Here is a 17,216-nt window from a genome sequence, read left to right as displayed (position 1 = left end):
ATCATGTCATTGAAAGAATTTCTAAATGAGTGACTCAAAATAAAGGTTAAAAAATACGCGACATATGTTAAAAAAATCAATACTGGTTTAACTCGTGTCTTGATGCTGCTTCAATTTCAATTCCAGCGGTAAAATCTTTGATTGGTAAAACCTCATGTAGTCGAACAACATTTGGATGCTTGATTAACTTCATCGTAGTTGCTTCCTTCTTGATCTACAAAATACATTACAAACATGTGAAATACATTACACATCATAATTCAATTCCTAACTAATCAAAAACCAGAATTCACCTTGAATATGAAACAAACACACAAAATCACTAACTATATGAAACAAGCACACCAAAAACCAGAATTCACCTTCAATATGAACCAAACACACAAGATTTGTATGAAAATCATCAATGCTAAGGAAATAATTAAAGTTCATAAGTTCAAAATCATCATAAATTACTCACAGACATCAAATATCAGTCACCTTCTTTTTCAATATTTTCATACACATGGCCATTGCATATCATTCAATCATCAGCAAAATCAATTTAGTGAAGAAATTTATTTGATGTGCTTCCACCAATGTATGCAAAATATTTATGGACAATTTACATCCAAACCTATCAACATTGAAAGCCCTCCCATATTTATGGGTTGTTAACCTTGTTGTACCATCACAAAAGCTGAATCTCAAGCTACAATGAACAACACATCATTACTCTATTCATTGTAGAACAAATACATCATTACAAGTTGAATCGAAAGCGAAAATAAGAGGAGGAAATAGGGAAGATGAATGGTCTTCAAAGTGAGAGGAAAATATTAGTTGCAAAACAAAGATAAAAATTTTACAAACGCAAAAAAAAAAAATCCAAAGTGAGAGGAAAATGTTAGTTGTAGAACAAAAATAATATTAATTACATACACTCACCGTGAATATAAAACCTTAACCCTCATAGGATCTATTTTCTTAGTCATCGTATCATCCTATACAAAATCCCAAACACGCCAACCTGCAAAAGTTTCAAAACTGAAAATAACAAAAGAAATATGGATTGGAGAAGAGGAGTACACTTCAAATCTCCTGAACTGCAACTCCGACGAGAGGGAAACCGCAAATCTCTCACCCTCCGCCCGACCACGAACCAACAACAATGCTGGCCACCCCGCTCCGAAGTCTCACCATCCCTTAACATCGCCTCACCCCACGTCGAAGAGAGAGGAAGAAGGTATAAAAAATGAGAGAATAAAAAGATAGAGATAAGGTGGAGAAAGATAGCGATTGTGTTAGGGTTTGTTAGGAAAAGAGAGTGACGAGAGAAAATGGGAGAGAGAAAGATTGATATAAGTGTGAGAAAACTTTTAGGAAAAACCAATGAATATTAAGAAACACCCAATAGAAAATATTGAAAGGGGAGTGCCACTTGGAGAAATGAATAAATGTGATTGGTGGGAATAAAATTTTGAATTAGCAAATTACAATAAATGACTTTTCTAAGGATGATTATTTTTCATTAAAGGTAAATTAGGGTGTTTGGTGGTATGTTTTATCATTAGTTAGGTAATTGATTGGACAACATTTAACATAGAAATGTGAACGCGGCAACATGACAAGGATGGACTTTCCAATACATTGAATCTTATTATATTATAAATTTTTGTCCAAGTCTCAATTTCAATAAAATATAAAATATTTATTTTAAAAGTCGGATATTTTACTTTAAAAAAGTTAAAATGTTGTATTATTATTTAATATTAAGTTAATATTTTAAATTTTTTTATTATTAGAATATAAGATAGCACAATCTCATTTAAATAAAATTAAATAATTTTTTATTAATTAAATTGACAATAATAATTATTTTATATTATTTATTTACGTTTGGTTGATAAAATAAATATAAAGATAAGAAAGTGGTAGAAAAAATGACAAAGAATAAAAAATAAAATTAAAATATTGAGAGAAAAAATGTGTATTAGTAAATTAACATAATTTTCTCTAAAAAGAAGATAAGATAATAAATAAAATAAAAAGTTTATTGTAATCAAACTGAAAATAGAAAATAGTTTTTTTCACAACAATAAATTAAAAGTTTAAATTAATAAAAACAAAATTATTAGCATTTGAATATGATAATGAACAAATCGAAGAAGAAAAGTGAAAACCTCATAATAAAACACATTCCTCTTAAATTAAGGAAAAAACAAAAGAGATAATAAATAATTATAAACATTATATTATATCTCAATTTAAGAATAATTAATTGTATCAAATTTAATTAGCATTTTTCTATTTAGTAACTCTATTATTTTAAAATTTATCTATAATATAAATACATATATTTTTCAAAATTTATTTTATATATATATATATATATATATATATATTAAAATTATTAATATATAAATATTAATAACTTGTTATAAGTATACAAAATATTGTCAAATTGAATTAAATTATAGATTCGACGTTTCTAATTATTTAATTCAATTAACATATATTAATTGAATTATCTTACCTAATTAAAATTTATTATATTATATATTTATTATCTTTGGAAACTCAATTCTATGCAATGTATATCGAATAGTATTGGTTAGTTTCTTTTTCGGTGTTATGTTGCTCGATTTTGTATGTTGTTCGATTTTGTTATTTTTACGTGGTTAGAAATAGATTGGTGTAATAACGTCTTGTACTTTAAAAGAATTTTTGTTTGTTTGTAATATATCTTTTACTTTTTTTTTAATTTTTTTATTATTAATTAAATAATATTTCAAATTTATTAAGTTAAATTTTTTGTAATTATTAAAAAGTTTTCTAAAATTTCATGTCTTTCAATTTTGTCGCTATTTAATCAATCTTTGACTTTACATTTTTATTTTCTATTTTATGAAAGTACTAAAAAATAATAATATTATTTTCCTTTTTTCTAAAGTTTCTTTTCTTCTTACTTTTTTTTTTCTATCTTTGTTTCAATAACCATCTAATAAAAAGTGCAAAAAAGTGAAAAATAAATATTCTTAAATTAATATTATGAAAGACTAAATTATGTTTTCTTCTAGAAGCTAAAATAACATTTCATTCAAAACAATGTTATTTGACTTATATGGCAACTATTTAATCAAAGTAATTGATTTAATATTATTTTATTTTTTTTTTATGAATTTTTCATACTTATCCAATTAAACTCTCTTTATAAAAAAAATAAATCAAACTCTAATAATTAAAATTGAAATACAATATAATAAAATAAAAATAAGAATAAATCGCAGAAAGATACACCGGTCTGATACAAATTGTATTCCCTTAATCTGAAACCCTATTTTTCTATTTTCCTGTTTTTGTTTTTCAATAATTTTGTTTTCGTTGAAGTCACCACACCAACCATCCCTCTCTCAAGTAACCCTTTGCGCGCGACGGAGACTCAACTCTCTCCTCGACCAGAGGGAAAACAATATTTTTTTTATTCTATTTTTATTTTTCACAATTTCATTCTTCATTATCCTCAATCTCCTCAATCCTCACCAGGTATATCTTCAAAAATTTCAATCTTCAATTTTCTTACTTCAATTTCAATTTTTATTTATTTTCCCCAAATTATTAGTATTGTTGTCGTCATCGTCGGCATTATTAAATTCTGAAACTAGGGTTTTATTTTTATTTGATTTTTATTTCGATTTCGTCTCTTTCCCTGCTTGCAGAGGTTCTCAGAATGATGATGTTACTTTCTAGGGTTTTCATTATGTGCTATGATTTTTATTTTCAGGTAGTGTTAATTCTTCAAGCTCATGCATTGTGCTACCTCAGGTGGTGATTGTTGTTTTTTGTTAATCAGAGAGTGAAGTAGATTTGTTTGTGATTGGAATGGGCTCATGTGGTGAACCTGCAGTTGTTGGTGATCCTGTTGGTTTGTCTGTAATTGAGCAGCAGCCTTTGAACTCGGGGTTTCCGGAGTCGTGTTCGGAAGATCCTTGTAATGTTTTAGACCTTGATGGTATGGCGGATGGTTTTGTCGGAGAGGGGCATGTGGGTTGTTCTGGAAGCTTTGTTGATGTTACTACTGAGGGGTCTGGAGATGGTTTGAGGAATGAATGTGAGATTGATGATTTGTTACAGTTGGAGATGGGTGCTGAAGATGGTTGTCGGAATAGTTTGGGGGTTTGTTCCGAGGATATTGACGTTTCCGAATTTATAAGTGATGGACTGCTGCACTCGGAGGGAAATTTTCAAGAGGAAGGTAAGGTTGACCTGCCAAATGATTTGCAGAAGGATTGTGGTGAACAGGGTGAGCAGAAGGATGAGAAGAGCGTTGTTTTACCATTGCCAGGAGATGTTTCGGAAGTTGTGGAGGATAAAAACGACAGTGCTGATTTGATAGCAAGGGCTGTTAACTGTGTGCTTGGTGCTGGGCATTCTGACGTTTCCCTTGAGTCGGATTTCATGAGAGATTGGCTAGTTGATTGCATCCAAAAAGATGAGCCAGAGGGGCTTATGAGAAATGCAGAGAGCTTGCCGAAGGTTGAAGAAAATTGTGATTATGATGGTTTAGATGGGATGGAAGCCAATTCTTGCTGGCAGATATCTTCTTCGTTGGATGTGGAAGTGCCGTCAGGTGCTTTATTTGTAGACACAAAACTAGAAAGCACAAGTGATAAGCTGCACGATCAAAAAAATGGCGTGGATTGTGACAGTGCTTGCGAAGAAAAGATAAGAGCCACTGTTGATAAAGAAATCACTGATGATTCACGTGTACAATCATTGCCGTCACCAGATTTTCATAGGACCTCGAGGACTTCACCTGTAGATGATTCACTATGTCAGCCTACCTCGCTGGATCCAGGGAATGAATTGAAGAATGACGTATTGCAAATAGAAGATAATTTCTGTATATTGAAGGATAGTTCTGCAGATGGAACTGGTAACTCTACCATTAGAAAATCATTTTGTCCAGAATCAGGCCAGTCCTCTTCTGTTTTAATCACCAGTAGCTCTCCAAAGGATGTGCCAGAGCTTCTATCCAAGGGTAACGATGTTTCCATTAAGGATACTTGTGCTGAAGACAATCCTGGACAGACAAATAATGATGGACAAGAAGCTGTTGAAGTTGATTATATTACTGAAAGCATATTGTTACCTTCTCAAAGTAACAGTCAAACAACCAAATTTGGTCGTAATACACAAACCAGAAAGGCTTCTAGAAAATCCACAAACAAAGCCAGTGTAACACATCCAAGCGGGGGCATGGAGTTAAATTTAGAGGCTGCTAGGAAGAAAAGAAGTTGTTTATCCAAACCAGCTAGGTCTTCTGCCTGGGGATTGCTGGGGAATGTTGAACAGTTTTTTCAGTATGAAAATGAGCTTGATGTTAGTGAAGCTATGTGCCAGAATGTTGGAAAGGCTAGAAACAACTGTCAAGGTGGGAAAACAACTAAGAATGGTACAAGTTCTAGCTCATTAAATTCAGTTCCAAAGGATAATGTTTCAACTTCAACTACTCGTTTTCGTCTGAAGATCAAGTATGGAAAAGAAAATGATTTAACGGGTTCTGCTTCCTACAAGGGGCCTGATTCAGGTTCTCAGAAAGTAACCAGCAAATCTGCTGATAAACTTTCCGTAGTGTTGGCTTTAAACAGTTTAGAGCCATTCAGAAAAGACCCAGACAAGGATTGTGTGGTTCTAAATGGACACACTGTAAATAGCCAGTTAGAAAATGCTAAAATAACAGAAAAATCAGAAGGGGATGTAGAGGAACCATGTCACGCAGTTCCTCCAGAGAGAGTGGTTGAGGCATTAGTTAAGCCAATTAATAATTCAGCCATAGATCCCGGAACATCACCTGATTCAGAAGTTATTGATTCAATTCCTGAAGTCCAGGCTGGAGAAAGACATGAAGATGTACATCTTTATGTGTTAGGTTCTTCTAATGAGTTAAATTCTAATTTGGATGTTACCTTCCGGAAGAGAGGGAAGAAGAAAGACAACCTTATTGGTTCAGGCAATTGTATCACTGAGGATGGATCGCATGGTCAACCAGGTAATAATGGAGCTATGCATTCAAAAAATCATAGGCATAAGAACTGTAGTGATGTGGTTAGCTCTCTAGAATTGTCTACTTCCACTGAGCTAAGCAAATCTATAAAGAGTAAAGAATTGGCTGCAAAATCATTGCCCCTCTCGGGAGAGACTGTACTCGGAGGTTCTGCCAAGGGTTTGAAAGTTCAAAGTCACGTGACAGTCAAGACAGTTGGCAAAACATCTGGTGATCAAGAAGTTTCTGAATTCAAGGGTTCTGAGGATTTGCCATCTTCTACAAGACCTTTGGGTCGTAAACTACCTAAAAGTCTTGAACCTACTAGTAAATTTAGCAAGGCCAAAACCAACGCTTCTGACTCGACAAGCAGGAAAAAGACTACTACTAGACGCAAGGAGAAACAGAAAGAGCCAGTTAAAAAAAGTGAAGTCAAGGGAAAGGGCCTCTCTCTCAAAGTTACACGTGAAGTGGAAGATTGCCCTCATCCAGGTAATTTTATATGTCAGACAGCCTGCAATAATGTGATATTATTCTTGCATTTGGAATCATCTTTGATATTCCTTTTTAAAAAAAACGTTCGATGATGTTCCTTGATTCCTTTTTGACCGTCTAATTGTTGCTTTCTAGTGTTGTTATTTCTTAAACTCACATGTTGCTTGCAAATAAATGTTTTTCGTGTCATGTCAGCAGATGTAGATGGGAATCATAAGTTGGACGCCGTTGTAAAAATCAATCCCAGTGACAACAGAGTATCAGTCAATGCAGACATCATGCCTGGTTCGGGTTTGGGAGAACAACCTCAGTCACCGCGTAATGCATGGGTGAGTTGTGATGATTGCCATAAGTGGCGGCGGATTCCAGCTCTGCTTGCAGACCGGATTGATGAAACTAACTGCACCTGGTATACAATGTTCCTTTCATATTAGTTATTCATTACCCATTACCAATTTTTTGTAATTCTTGAATAGAAGCTGAAGAGAAAGAATTTGATATAAACATATATTTTTTATGATACAATTAGTTTAAAAACAAATGTTTTTCATGTAACTCTTGCTTCTAACTAATTGACTATGGAACATCAATTGATGTATGGGTTATTGGTTTTATATTGGGCCTAGCTCATCCTTATGAAATCGGCTTGTAAGGTGAGTGAGACAACTCTTTATAAGCTCATTTTATACCTTATTGGTATTTAATGCGGGACTCGGGGGTTTTCCTAATACACCCCTTCACGCTCCTATTGGGGTTTTTGCTTAGATATAAATAATGGGTGGCTTGATCGATTGATTCCAATACCATATTAGGTTTTATATTAGGCCTAACTCATCTTTGCAAAACCAACTTGTAAGGTGGGATGCCACTTTTAATAAACGCATTTTAGTCCTTATCTCTATCCAATGTGGGTCTTGGGATTAATCGCAATATGGGTTACAATTACAATTCTTAATTATATAGGTCTTGTTTGGTATTTGCAGTTAACTTGTTTTTACATAGAGTTACATTTGGTAAATACTTTTTACATAATATTCCCAATTTTTAATTTATTAACTTGTTCTTGTCATGGGTGATTTTCTTTTGAAGGACTTGCAAGGACAGTGGTGATAAAGCGTTTGCTGATTGTGCTATTCCTCAAGAAAAATCAAATGCAGAGATTAATGCAGAATTAGGATTATCATATGCATCTGGTGAAGAAGACGTACGAGACGACTCCAAAAATTATAAGGAATTGGAATCTCGACTACCAATGGGTGTGTGGTATTAGCTAGAAAGTGTTGTTGTTGTTGTTGTTGTTGTTGTTGTTGTTGTTGTTGTTGTTGTTGTTGTTGTTATTATTATTATTATTATTATGATCATCATCATCATCATCATCATCATTATTTTTAACAGAATTAACATTGAAACTAAACTATTCTAGCCTCTTAGAAATGTCATTTAATCTTCCTTGCTGTCTGATACACACTTTGCTTTTTGCATTGCAGTTTCCCAAGGGTCGTCTTTCACCCACATTTCCACCAACGAGTTTCTGCACCGCAATCCGAAAACTCATACTCTTGACGAGGTCCTAGATTGTTCTAACTTTTTGTTTGTTACATGTAATTATCATATTACGTTATTGACCGAGTTCAAAATAGGTTTTAGTATACATATGATCATGCCGATGTACTCTCTCCGGACTCGAATATTAGTAATAGAAGTCATTTTTGATCTCAGATCTACTCAAATTCCTTACTTCATCATATTTAATATTATATCGTTCCAAATATCCTTTAGCTAATGCTCGTAGTTTCAAGAATTCACTTATGTTTTTGATTATACCAATACAATTAAGAGAAGTTAGATTGTTAATTAACTTTCTTAATTAGTATGTAATCAGTTAATTTGCTTATATACGAGTATATAAGTAGATTGCACTTAAATGTCAAAACTGGTCAAGTTGCTTTGCTTCTGAGATGAGCAGATGTTCTTTATTTTTTATTTATATGTGCATTCTTTTTATATTCTTCTCTTCCTTTCTTTCTAATTTCTCTCCTTTTAAAAATAGTTTTAAGTTTCCTCTCTTTTAATAATACAAAGAGCATACACTTTAATATTCCTGAATTCTTTTGGACTCTCGTGTACAATAGGATAATGGATGTGCATTGCAGAGAATGGTATGGATTATTGGCCCTCCATTATATATGAGGAGGAGTTGTATGCTTTGAATAAGTAATTTAATTACTACATATATGGGGCTTTCTTATTTTGCTCTCACATTAGTTGCCGATAGCTTTAATTTTACATTTTGTTTAAGATTTATACATACAGTCATGCAGGATATCTCATTAGTTTCATTTAAGCTTTCTGAATTTGCAAATTTGCATCAATTTTATATCGATTATTGAGTGTACCTCTGAACTTGTAGGTAATGGTTTGCCATTGCGAGCCACCTCCAGAAGGCAAGTTGGGATGTGGGGATGAATGTCTAAACCGGATACTTAACATTGAATGTGTGGAAGGAACTTGCCCATGTGGGGACCGTTGTTCTAATCAGCAGGTTTCTATACTAAACATTTTCCCTCTAAAATATACTTGTATCAGGCCTTGCCAAAGAGCATGATTGTGATTTTAAATGTTCAATTTCAGTTCCAAAAGCGCAAGTATTCCAGACTGAAGTGGTTTAAATGTGGGAAAAAAGGTTATGGACTGAAGGCACTTGAGCGGGTACCGAAAGGCCACTTTATTATTGAATACGTTGGAGAGGTGACTTTGACAATATTATTCTTCCTTTCTGTTATCTCTATACTGATGTAATAATTTTACATAATATTTTATTTTAATGTACCAAATATTGACTTTTAAGGCGGAACCTCATAATCTTATAACTCGTTGGTCATTTGTGGGTTGGTTATATATTTTAGCTGAAAATTTAGGGGAAGGAAGAATTAACATTATCTTTAACAAAGTCATAGGTAAAACTCAAGTTATAACTGTATTGCTTCACTTCCTCATTTCTTTTTTTCCTCCTTCGATACTGTTGTTAATACTCATCCTCCTGAATATTTCTTTTTGGCGCTGGAAAAAATGTGACTTCATGTTGTTGATCAACTGAATCATATTAGGAATTAGTTGGGAGTGTACTAGTTTGGTTTGGGTTGATACTACCGACATTCTTCACTGGGATTAAGAATGGATATTATTGTCTATTTTTTTTTTTTTTTGAGCTATTGAATTTGTTCTTTAAGTAGTGGTGAAGAGCCATTACAAATTTTGGTTGAATAGTGTGGCCAGAGAATATTGTATTGATCCCTACTGCACTCACAGATGTGAAAGGCTTTTGGGCTTGGATTATATACAAATAACACATTTGTATTGAATTTAGTATTAGCAATAAATTAGCTAAGATGGGTTTGATCTACTTAAAATCAGTATAACCTAATCTGATAGCCTGTGTATCGAGGCTAGGGCCAAAGAATAGCTTATGTTTAACTTTGAGTATTTTTCTTGTAAGGAAAGACCGGGAGGGGGTATTCTTTGCTGAATGATTCATGTTTATTTATTTATGATACATTATTATGCCTAATAGAGTTAGCGTTTGTCTTGCTCTTCTACGCAGGGATATCATGCAATAAGTTTATTTATACATGCATTGATGATGCATACCCTTGTATTCATAATATCTGATTCATGTTTCAAACAGGTCCTTGATAATCATGCATATGAGGAGCGTCAAAGAGAGTATGCTTTGAAGGGTCATAGACATTTCTATTTTATGACCTTGAACGGCAGTGAGGTATCACTTTATCCTACATCTGCATACTTAACTTGAAACAACTTCATTTGTTTTTTATCTAAGAAATCTTTAATTTGTTACTTCTATTTTTTAATTCACATCTCTTTATTTACAGGTGATAGATGCAAGTGCAAAAGGAAATTTGGGGCGTTTCATTAATCATAGTTGTGATCCTAACTGTCAGACAGAAAAAGTGAGTATTATTTTCTCTAACTTCTTTGTTGTTTTCTAGGATGAAAAAAATGTCGTATTTGAGAAGCTTAATTCTCTTTGCAGTTTCATTGGAAACTATATTCATGCTATATTAGCGTACAAGTGTATATGAAATTTTAAGACATGCATCGCTGTACTGTGATTACTGTCATCATCTTGGGTTCTTTCCTATCCATAATGGGCAATATCTATTTTTTTTCTTCAGAATATATCCTTAATGTATTTTTGTACAGTGACTGGACCATGAAATTCATAATTCTCTTGTTTACGCATCAATTGACATCGATTTACATCTTTTTTCAACAGTGGGTGGTTAATGGGGAAATCTGTATTGGATTGTTTGCATTGCGGCATATCAAGCAGGTGTGCTTTCAACCTCTGATATTACTTTCATGAATAGTTCTTGGTTAATTCCATTAAATTTTGTAGCTCTGTATTTTTGAATTTTTTTTGCTGTTGTTTTTAAGTTGTTGAGTCTTTGTATTAGTTATGTCAACTTATTTTCCTGTATGCTTGTCTGTTTTGCATCATGATTATTAATCACGCAGGACAATTTGAAAATGTTTACTTTCAGACTAGGAGTCCGAAAACAATTAAATTTTACACCTCTCCTCTACCTGTGAAATAATATGAATGTTTGGTCAGTTGAGCCAAACTTATTCCACAGAAATGCTTAATTGAATTGAGAAAGTCTTTGATCAATGCTTGTTGCACTTTCTCTTTTATGCCTGTAGTTTTATAAAGTCAAGTTGTTTGAACATTCCATTCTTACCAGAAATTTCATGTATATTTTATTTCTTACTTGTCCTGGCCAATGCTATTTAGTACCCTGATTATGCTTTCTCCTTTTTTACTTTTATTTTTTAATTTGCGAGAGTGAGAGAGAGAGAGATAAGTGTCTGCTTCATGCGTAGATTAACCATATTTGTAGATATATGTAAATTTGTTTCCAATCCATAATCATTTGTGAACATTATTAGGTATAAAACAATTCATGCAGTTAATAAAATAGATCTACAAGGGGTTTCTTAGCTTATGAATTTGGAATATGAAACTTAGCTGTTAATTCCTTTCTTTGGCTGTAAGCATGTACGAGAATTATTCTGTGTCAAGCTGATGTTTTTTTGTCGACCTTCCCCAGGATGAAGAATTGACGTTTGATTACAACTATGTAAGGGTTTCTGGTGCTGCTGCTAAAAAATGTTATTGTGGCTCACCTAAATGTCGAGGTTATATAGGTGGTGGTGATTCACTTAAAGATGAGCTTATAGTTCAAGGTGATTCAGATGATGAGTTTCCTGAACCATTGATGCTCACTGAAAATGGTGAAGTTGAGGACTGCACACGTATGCCCAAGTACTATGATAATGTCGATACAGAATCTTCTAGGCGTTCATTTACAGACATGGATGTATTGGACAAGTCTGCAACTGCTATAGATGCAGATGGTTCTCCAGAGAAAGATAGTTCTATGAACCATGCCTCTGCTGTTTCCCTGTTGCACAGTTCGGTTGAAGTGGAAGACTCAAAAGGCAGTTTACCATCTTCTGATCGAATAGAAGAAATTTCCCAACAAATGGAGGATACAACAAGCAAACCCATGCCAGCTGTCAGCAAAGTATTGTCGAATTCTACTGATAGTAGAGAATCAAAGTCTGAAATGGTTGAAGGCGGAAATGGTTTTTCACAAACACATCTGCCTGTGAAAACTCCTCAAAGAAGTGCTTCTGGTAAAAAGGCTAAAGTCATTGCTAATGCTGCAAATGCCCTTACAGCTGAGGTGGCAGCCAATCGATTGCCAGTGTCATCTATCAAACACAAAAAAGTAGTCGAAGGTTCTTCCAATGCACGGTTTGAAGCAGGTTTGTCATCCTTAATTAGTATGGCAACATGGTTATTTAAGCAGGTTATAATGGATAAACCTTTTCCTTAACTGCAGTTCAGGGGAAACTTAATGAGTTGCTGGATGGAAATGGGGGAATAAGCAAAAGAAAAGTAAGTACTTTATGCATGCAGGTTCTGGTGTGCTTTCTTGCAGTTTCATATCTATGTTCTGTAACAAAGCAAGAAACTTCTACCTTACTGCTGTAGTATTTTAATTTTACGTTGGTAGTATAATCAATTATGAGAAATAGTTTGTGTCTTTTGTCATATTCCCTTCAATTTTGTTTCTTGATGCCTTATTAGTGGAGGTATTATTGGACTTGTTACCTTGCCAGTTTTATGGTTTCTCAGTTTGCATCATTAATCATTTGACTCACCCCACCGCTTTCTTGTCACAGGATGCCACCAAAGGCTACTTGAAACTATTGCTTCTCACCGTGGCTTCAGGTGATAGAATTAATGGTGAAGCAATTCAGAGGTCATCTCTTCTCCTTTATCCTCATAATTAGTTTACTCTTCCTTCATTAAGCATATTTATAGTTAAACACACTTATTATAGACTTGTTCAATGTTTAAGGACATATACATGATCGCTAAAAGAAAATAAATCTATTTGTTGCAGCAATCGAGATCTTTCCATGATCCTTGACGCTCTTCTGAAAACAAAATCTAGAGCCGTGCTGAATGATGTAATTAGTAAAAATGGTAATCTATATTTGTTTAGCATTTAATGAAGACTTTTTCCCATATATCAGGAATATGAGACCCATCACACCTTTGGCTGTTTTGTAAATTAACTAAAGTATTGGCTTTCAGGTTTACAGATGTTGCATAAGATCTTGAAGCAGTACAGGCAAGACTTTAAAAAAATTCCAATACTCCGAAAGCTTCTTAAGGTACTTAGATTGGAATCTACTCATATTTTTGTTCCTAAGGGAGAGTGAGGATTATTTTAAATATTTATTGCTTGATTCAAGTTTTGGGAAGTTAGAGGAGGGGAGGGGAGCAATATCTCTCCTGGTCCAAGAGAAGAACCTGCTTAAAATTTTGACTCAAGTGTCCTTTTAGTGTTACTTTTAATATTTGAAAGTTGAAAAAAGTAAATTTACACTTTCCCTCCATTAAAATCTCTCCTTTCACCTCGTTGAACCTAACGTAACACAAATCCCTCCGCTACGCTCTCCTTCCCTCCTCTCTCCTCCCCCTATTGAACCAAACAAACCCCAGTATTACATGTACATCCCATAAACAACCCCTAGGATTACGTGTACATCCTTCCATTTCAAATAATTGCGCTGCACATTGTTGAATCAAAAGTTGTCTATGGTATAACTCTATAGTAAAGTCTGTGTTGTGAATTTGAACTTTTGTCATGTTTTCTATCCTTACATAAGATTTCATAATAGACATTATTTGTATGGGGTCACTTTGGTTCTAAGGTGAGATACAGGGACAATAATACTATACTTTTGTTTCATTAATTTTTTAGAGATAAGTGCTCCATGCAGTGTAGTTTATCTTCTAATTTTATAAACCCTTGTGATGTGTAGTTTTACATCTAATTGGGTGTGTGCCTTTCCTAATGCCTACTAAATTGGGGAGGTTTGCGGAGTGGTTGGAAACAATATTTATGTTGACATTGTCGTTGTCTTTCTGAATATAATTTGTGTTATATTCACTCTTTATGAATTTGTACGATGCTGTTTGAAATGGTCATTTAAAGCTAGCGTGCAATTTGTAACTGTGGTTCAATGCCCATATTTTGATATTTGTGTGATGTTTATGCCATTTTTTTCTATCATTTTAGATGTTAGCTAATCTCCTTAGTCATTCATTTTTAATGTTAAAATATGGTAAATATTCTTTTTGGGGATATATTTGATTTGACCATCATCCTATACTCTTCACTATGTTGATAGCTGGCTGGTAGATCCTAATATTTTTTTTGCTTTCTTCTTTTTTACCTCTAAATGGAGGATTAAGAGATTATAGAGCATGCGCCTAAACAATTTTCTTTTACAGGTCTTAGAGTACCTGGCAGCAGGCAAGGTTTTGACACCGGAACATATCAAGAGTGGCCCTCCTTGTCGTGGAATGGAGAGGTCAGGGAATTTCAAATTTACCCTTCTCAAATTTATTAAAGCTATTCAAAAAATTGCTGAATCAGTTAACAGTTTTAAATTTGACTTTTTCTTCATTGCCTATTTTGTTTGGGCTATATTATGATTGGCACAAACTACAAATACATGTTTTTTAAGTGCTTAGAAGCATGACACGTGTTACTTTAGTGTTTCCTTTTCCATGTTATGAGACAATTTCTAATGATTTCTCCCTGCCAATTCATTACACTATTATCTTTGGTGTAACTCAATTGAAACTATTCTATTTCTCTCTAAGTTTCTATTCTTTTACTAACAATTGGTTTCATGTTCAGTTTTAGGGAATCAATGCTGTCTCTGACAGAGCACGATGACAAACAGGTATCGCCATGACCCACCTATTGTAAATTGATATATTGATTTCAGCTTAGTCGAGTCATGTGTATAATTCCCAAAATATGCTGTTTTTTTATTATTGTTTTTTAGTCAAAATGTATTAATGGGTAGGGGTTTGAATATTTTCACTCTTGTTTGCACATCTAGGTTCATCAAATTGCTCGAAGCTTCCGAGACAGATGGATTCCAAGACATAGCAGAAAACGTGGCTATATGGACAGGGATGATAATAGGGAATCTCACAGAGATTTCAACTGTAACAGATTTTCAGTATCTCATAATCATAGGCAAGAACAGCGAGTAAGACCTAAGGAAGCAATTGATTGTGGTCAGCAGTCAAAGCCTGTGACAACTTCAACTTCAGTAGATGCTGGTGCCCAGGAGAGTTGTTCTACACTGTCTTTGGATGGAGTTGAGATCAAGGGGGAGAAGAAACGCAAGCGCAAGAGCCGATGGGATCAACCGGCCGAACCAAATTCATATTCTGATGCTGTTATTGGCTCTACCAATGAAAGCCTCAATGAAGAAATTCCACCAGGGTTTTCATGTCCAATACGGTCATTAAACAGTGCACTAAACTCTGGTGGTCCTGTTTTGCCAAATGCAAGTCATCCTGGATGGCCCTCTAGTTTGGTTACTGGTCAGCCAAAACAGAAATTTAATTCTCGTTTGCCTGTCTCATATGGAATGCCATGGTATGTTGCCCAGCAATATGGAACTCCTCATGCTGAAATCAAAGGGGGTTGGGTCACTGCTCCTGGTGTGCCTTTCAACCCATTTCCTCCATTACCCCCACATCCTCGGGATATCAAAGACTGTCAGCCTTCTAATACTGATGGCATGGAAGTTGATCAACCTGCTGAAGTTAAGCAACGGGAAACCGATGGTCTGGTTAATTGTTGCTCAGAATCAGATGATACGACTCCCAGCACAACTGGTGCTAAGTTTGAAGACACAAACCTTGAATGCAATAATGATAAACACGACCCCAAGCGATTGAAGGGTGACTCCAATGGTTTGGGAAAGAATGATTTTAGACAGCAAAAATGGAACAATTCAAAAATACATCGAACATGGTTCAAGAGGAATGCAGGAAAATGTAATGGGAACAACTCTAGTGGTGATGTGTGCAGTGTAGATGTAGGAGATGTATTAAAAGAATCAAAAGTTAATAGTTATTCGAAGGATGCAAACTGTAGAGATGAGACAGGTGGGAAATAATATTTATTAGTATTCACAACAGCAAAAACATTACTATTCACAGGAAAAAAAGAAATTGTTTTTTGTTTTCTTTTTTCATCTATATACATTAATGTATGATCAATTCATTTGTTTCTGGATCTATTATTCAATGAAAATTCATTTGTTCCTGGATCCATTATTCAATGAAAATTTCATTCAATTACAGCATTCCTCCTTCACTTTATAGGATGCATTGTATATTTCAAATGAGAATTTTGGTCCATGATGAGCTAATTTTGTGATAAGGCTGATGACTATTGACATGGATTATTCTATTTATAATATATCAATGGTTGTTAGAAACATGTCTGTCTGTGGAGGAAAGCAAACTTGTTTGAACCATACTACTCCCCACATTCTGGACGGTACTTAGAGGCTCCTGCTCTTTTGGATACCGATCTCCCCGAGCCTTCAAGAGGTAGGTGTTTCTATAGACTTGCATAATTCTCTCAAAAAATAGAAAACCTGTGACTCTCCCTTCGCTCATTGACGCTCTTGCTATCAAATACTTCTGTCTGATTTATTATTTGAATTCAAATCATTTATCTCTCTTGTATCAATTTGTATGTATGCAAAAGTTATTCCAAAAGATTCAAAAGTATTGCTGTGAATGTAATTAGGAGGAAGTGTTTCAGCTTCATTATGTTACATTGTTGAAATCTTTTTGGGTTTTGCTTTCTCAACTCTTGTGTTTGGCTGAATTTGATCTGTCCGATTTTAAATGCCAACCCAGGCTAATTGGCGAGGATGTGAATTACAACCTAGAAAGGTGATAGCATTTTTTGAGCTTTGAAGCCCTTTTTCAATTAATATTTTTCCTTTCTTGATTTTTTATTTATCATTTATTGGACACTTGTTAGTAAGACCTGTTTTTGGGGTCTGCTCATTAAATCTGACAAAGTTGATCTTTCCATTGTTTTAAGCAGAGAGAACTCCAGTTATTTGAAGTGGTGTATTATACCCAGTTTTAACCATTTGATAAATCCATCACGTACTTCATTAATGAATTCAACTATTAAAATTATGAGTTTTTCAGTACACTGTACACCATTTTCAAGGGTCACCCTTTATGTACATACATGAT

At 34.1% G+C, this 17,216-nt stretch overlaps 1 protein-coding gene across 2 annotated transcripts; it reads left to right on the top strand.

The window, feature by feature from the left end:
• Positions 1 to 3,302: 3,302 nt before the first annotated feature.
• LOC131626433 (histone-lysine N-methyltransferase ASHH2-like) lies at positions 3,303 to 16,264 on the top strand. Of its 2 annotated transcripts, none has more exons than XM_058897244.1 (18): positions 3,303 to 3,525; positions 3,764 to 6,517; positions 6,716 to 6,929; positions 7,610 to 7,776; positions 8,008 to 8,087; positions 8,931 to 9,062; positions 9,152 to 9,268; positions 10,206 to 10,298; positions 10,414 to 10,491; positions 10,818 to 10,874; positions 11,653 to 12,373; positions 12,451 to 12,506; positions 12,794 to 12,873; positions 13,018 to 13,100; positions 13,212 to 13,291; positions 14,418 to 14,497; positions 14,830 to 14,875; positions 15,038 to 16,264. In XM_058897244.1, the coding sequence occupies exons 2-18, from the start codon at positions 3,862 to 3,864 to the stop codon at positions 16,109 to 16,111; spliced, it is 5,814 nt and encodes a 1,937-aa protein (XP_058753227.1). In that variant the 5' UTR covers positions 3,303 to 3,525; positions 3,764 to 3,861; the 3' UTR covers positions 16,112 to 16,264. The 2 variants fall into 2 exon arrangements, with proteins under 2 accessions (XP_058753227.1, XP_058753228.1); XM_058897245.1 differs by having other exon boundaries at positions 3,304 to 3,525; positions 6,719 to 6,929.
• The last annotated feature ends 952 nt before the right edge of the window (positions 16,265 to 17,216 follow it).

This window comes from Vicia villosa, unplaced genomic scaffold (genome assembly GCF_029867415.1).
Source record: "Vicia villosa cultivar HV-30 ecotype Madison, WI unplaced genomic scaffold, Vvil1.0 ctg.000287F_1_1, whole genome shotgun sequence".
Classification (NCBI taxonomy): domain Eukaryota; kingdom Viridiplantae; phylum Streptophyta; class Magnoliopsida; order Fabales; family Fabaceae; genus Vicia; species Vicia villosa.
This window is presented reverse-complemented; position numbering and strand designations above follow the sequence as displayed.

Bases quoted from the DNA above. Each gene is read 5' to 3' on its own strand.
- LOC131626433 (XM_058897244.1), top strand. From the start codon at position 3,862: ATGGGCTCATGTGGTGAACCTGCAGTTGTTGGTGATCCTGTTGGTTTG. The intron at 10,299-10,413 runs GTATCACTTTAT...CTTTATTTACAG, and splicing joins TGACCTTGAACGGCAGTGAG to GTGATAGATGCAAGTGCAAA. The intron at 14,498-14,829 runs GTCAGGGAATTT...TTTCATGTTCAG, and splicing joins CCTTGTCGTGGAATGGAGAG to TTTTAGGGAATCAATGCTGT.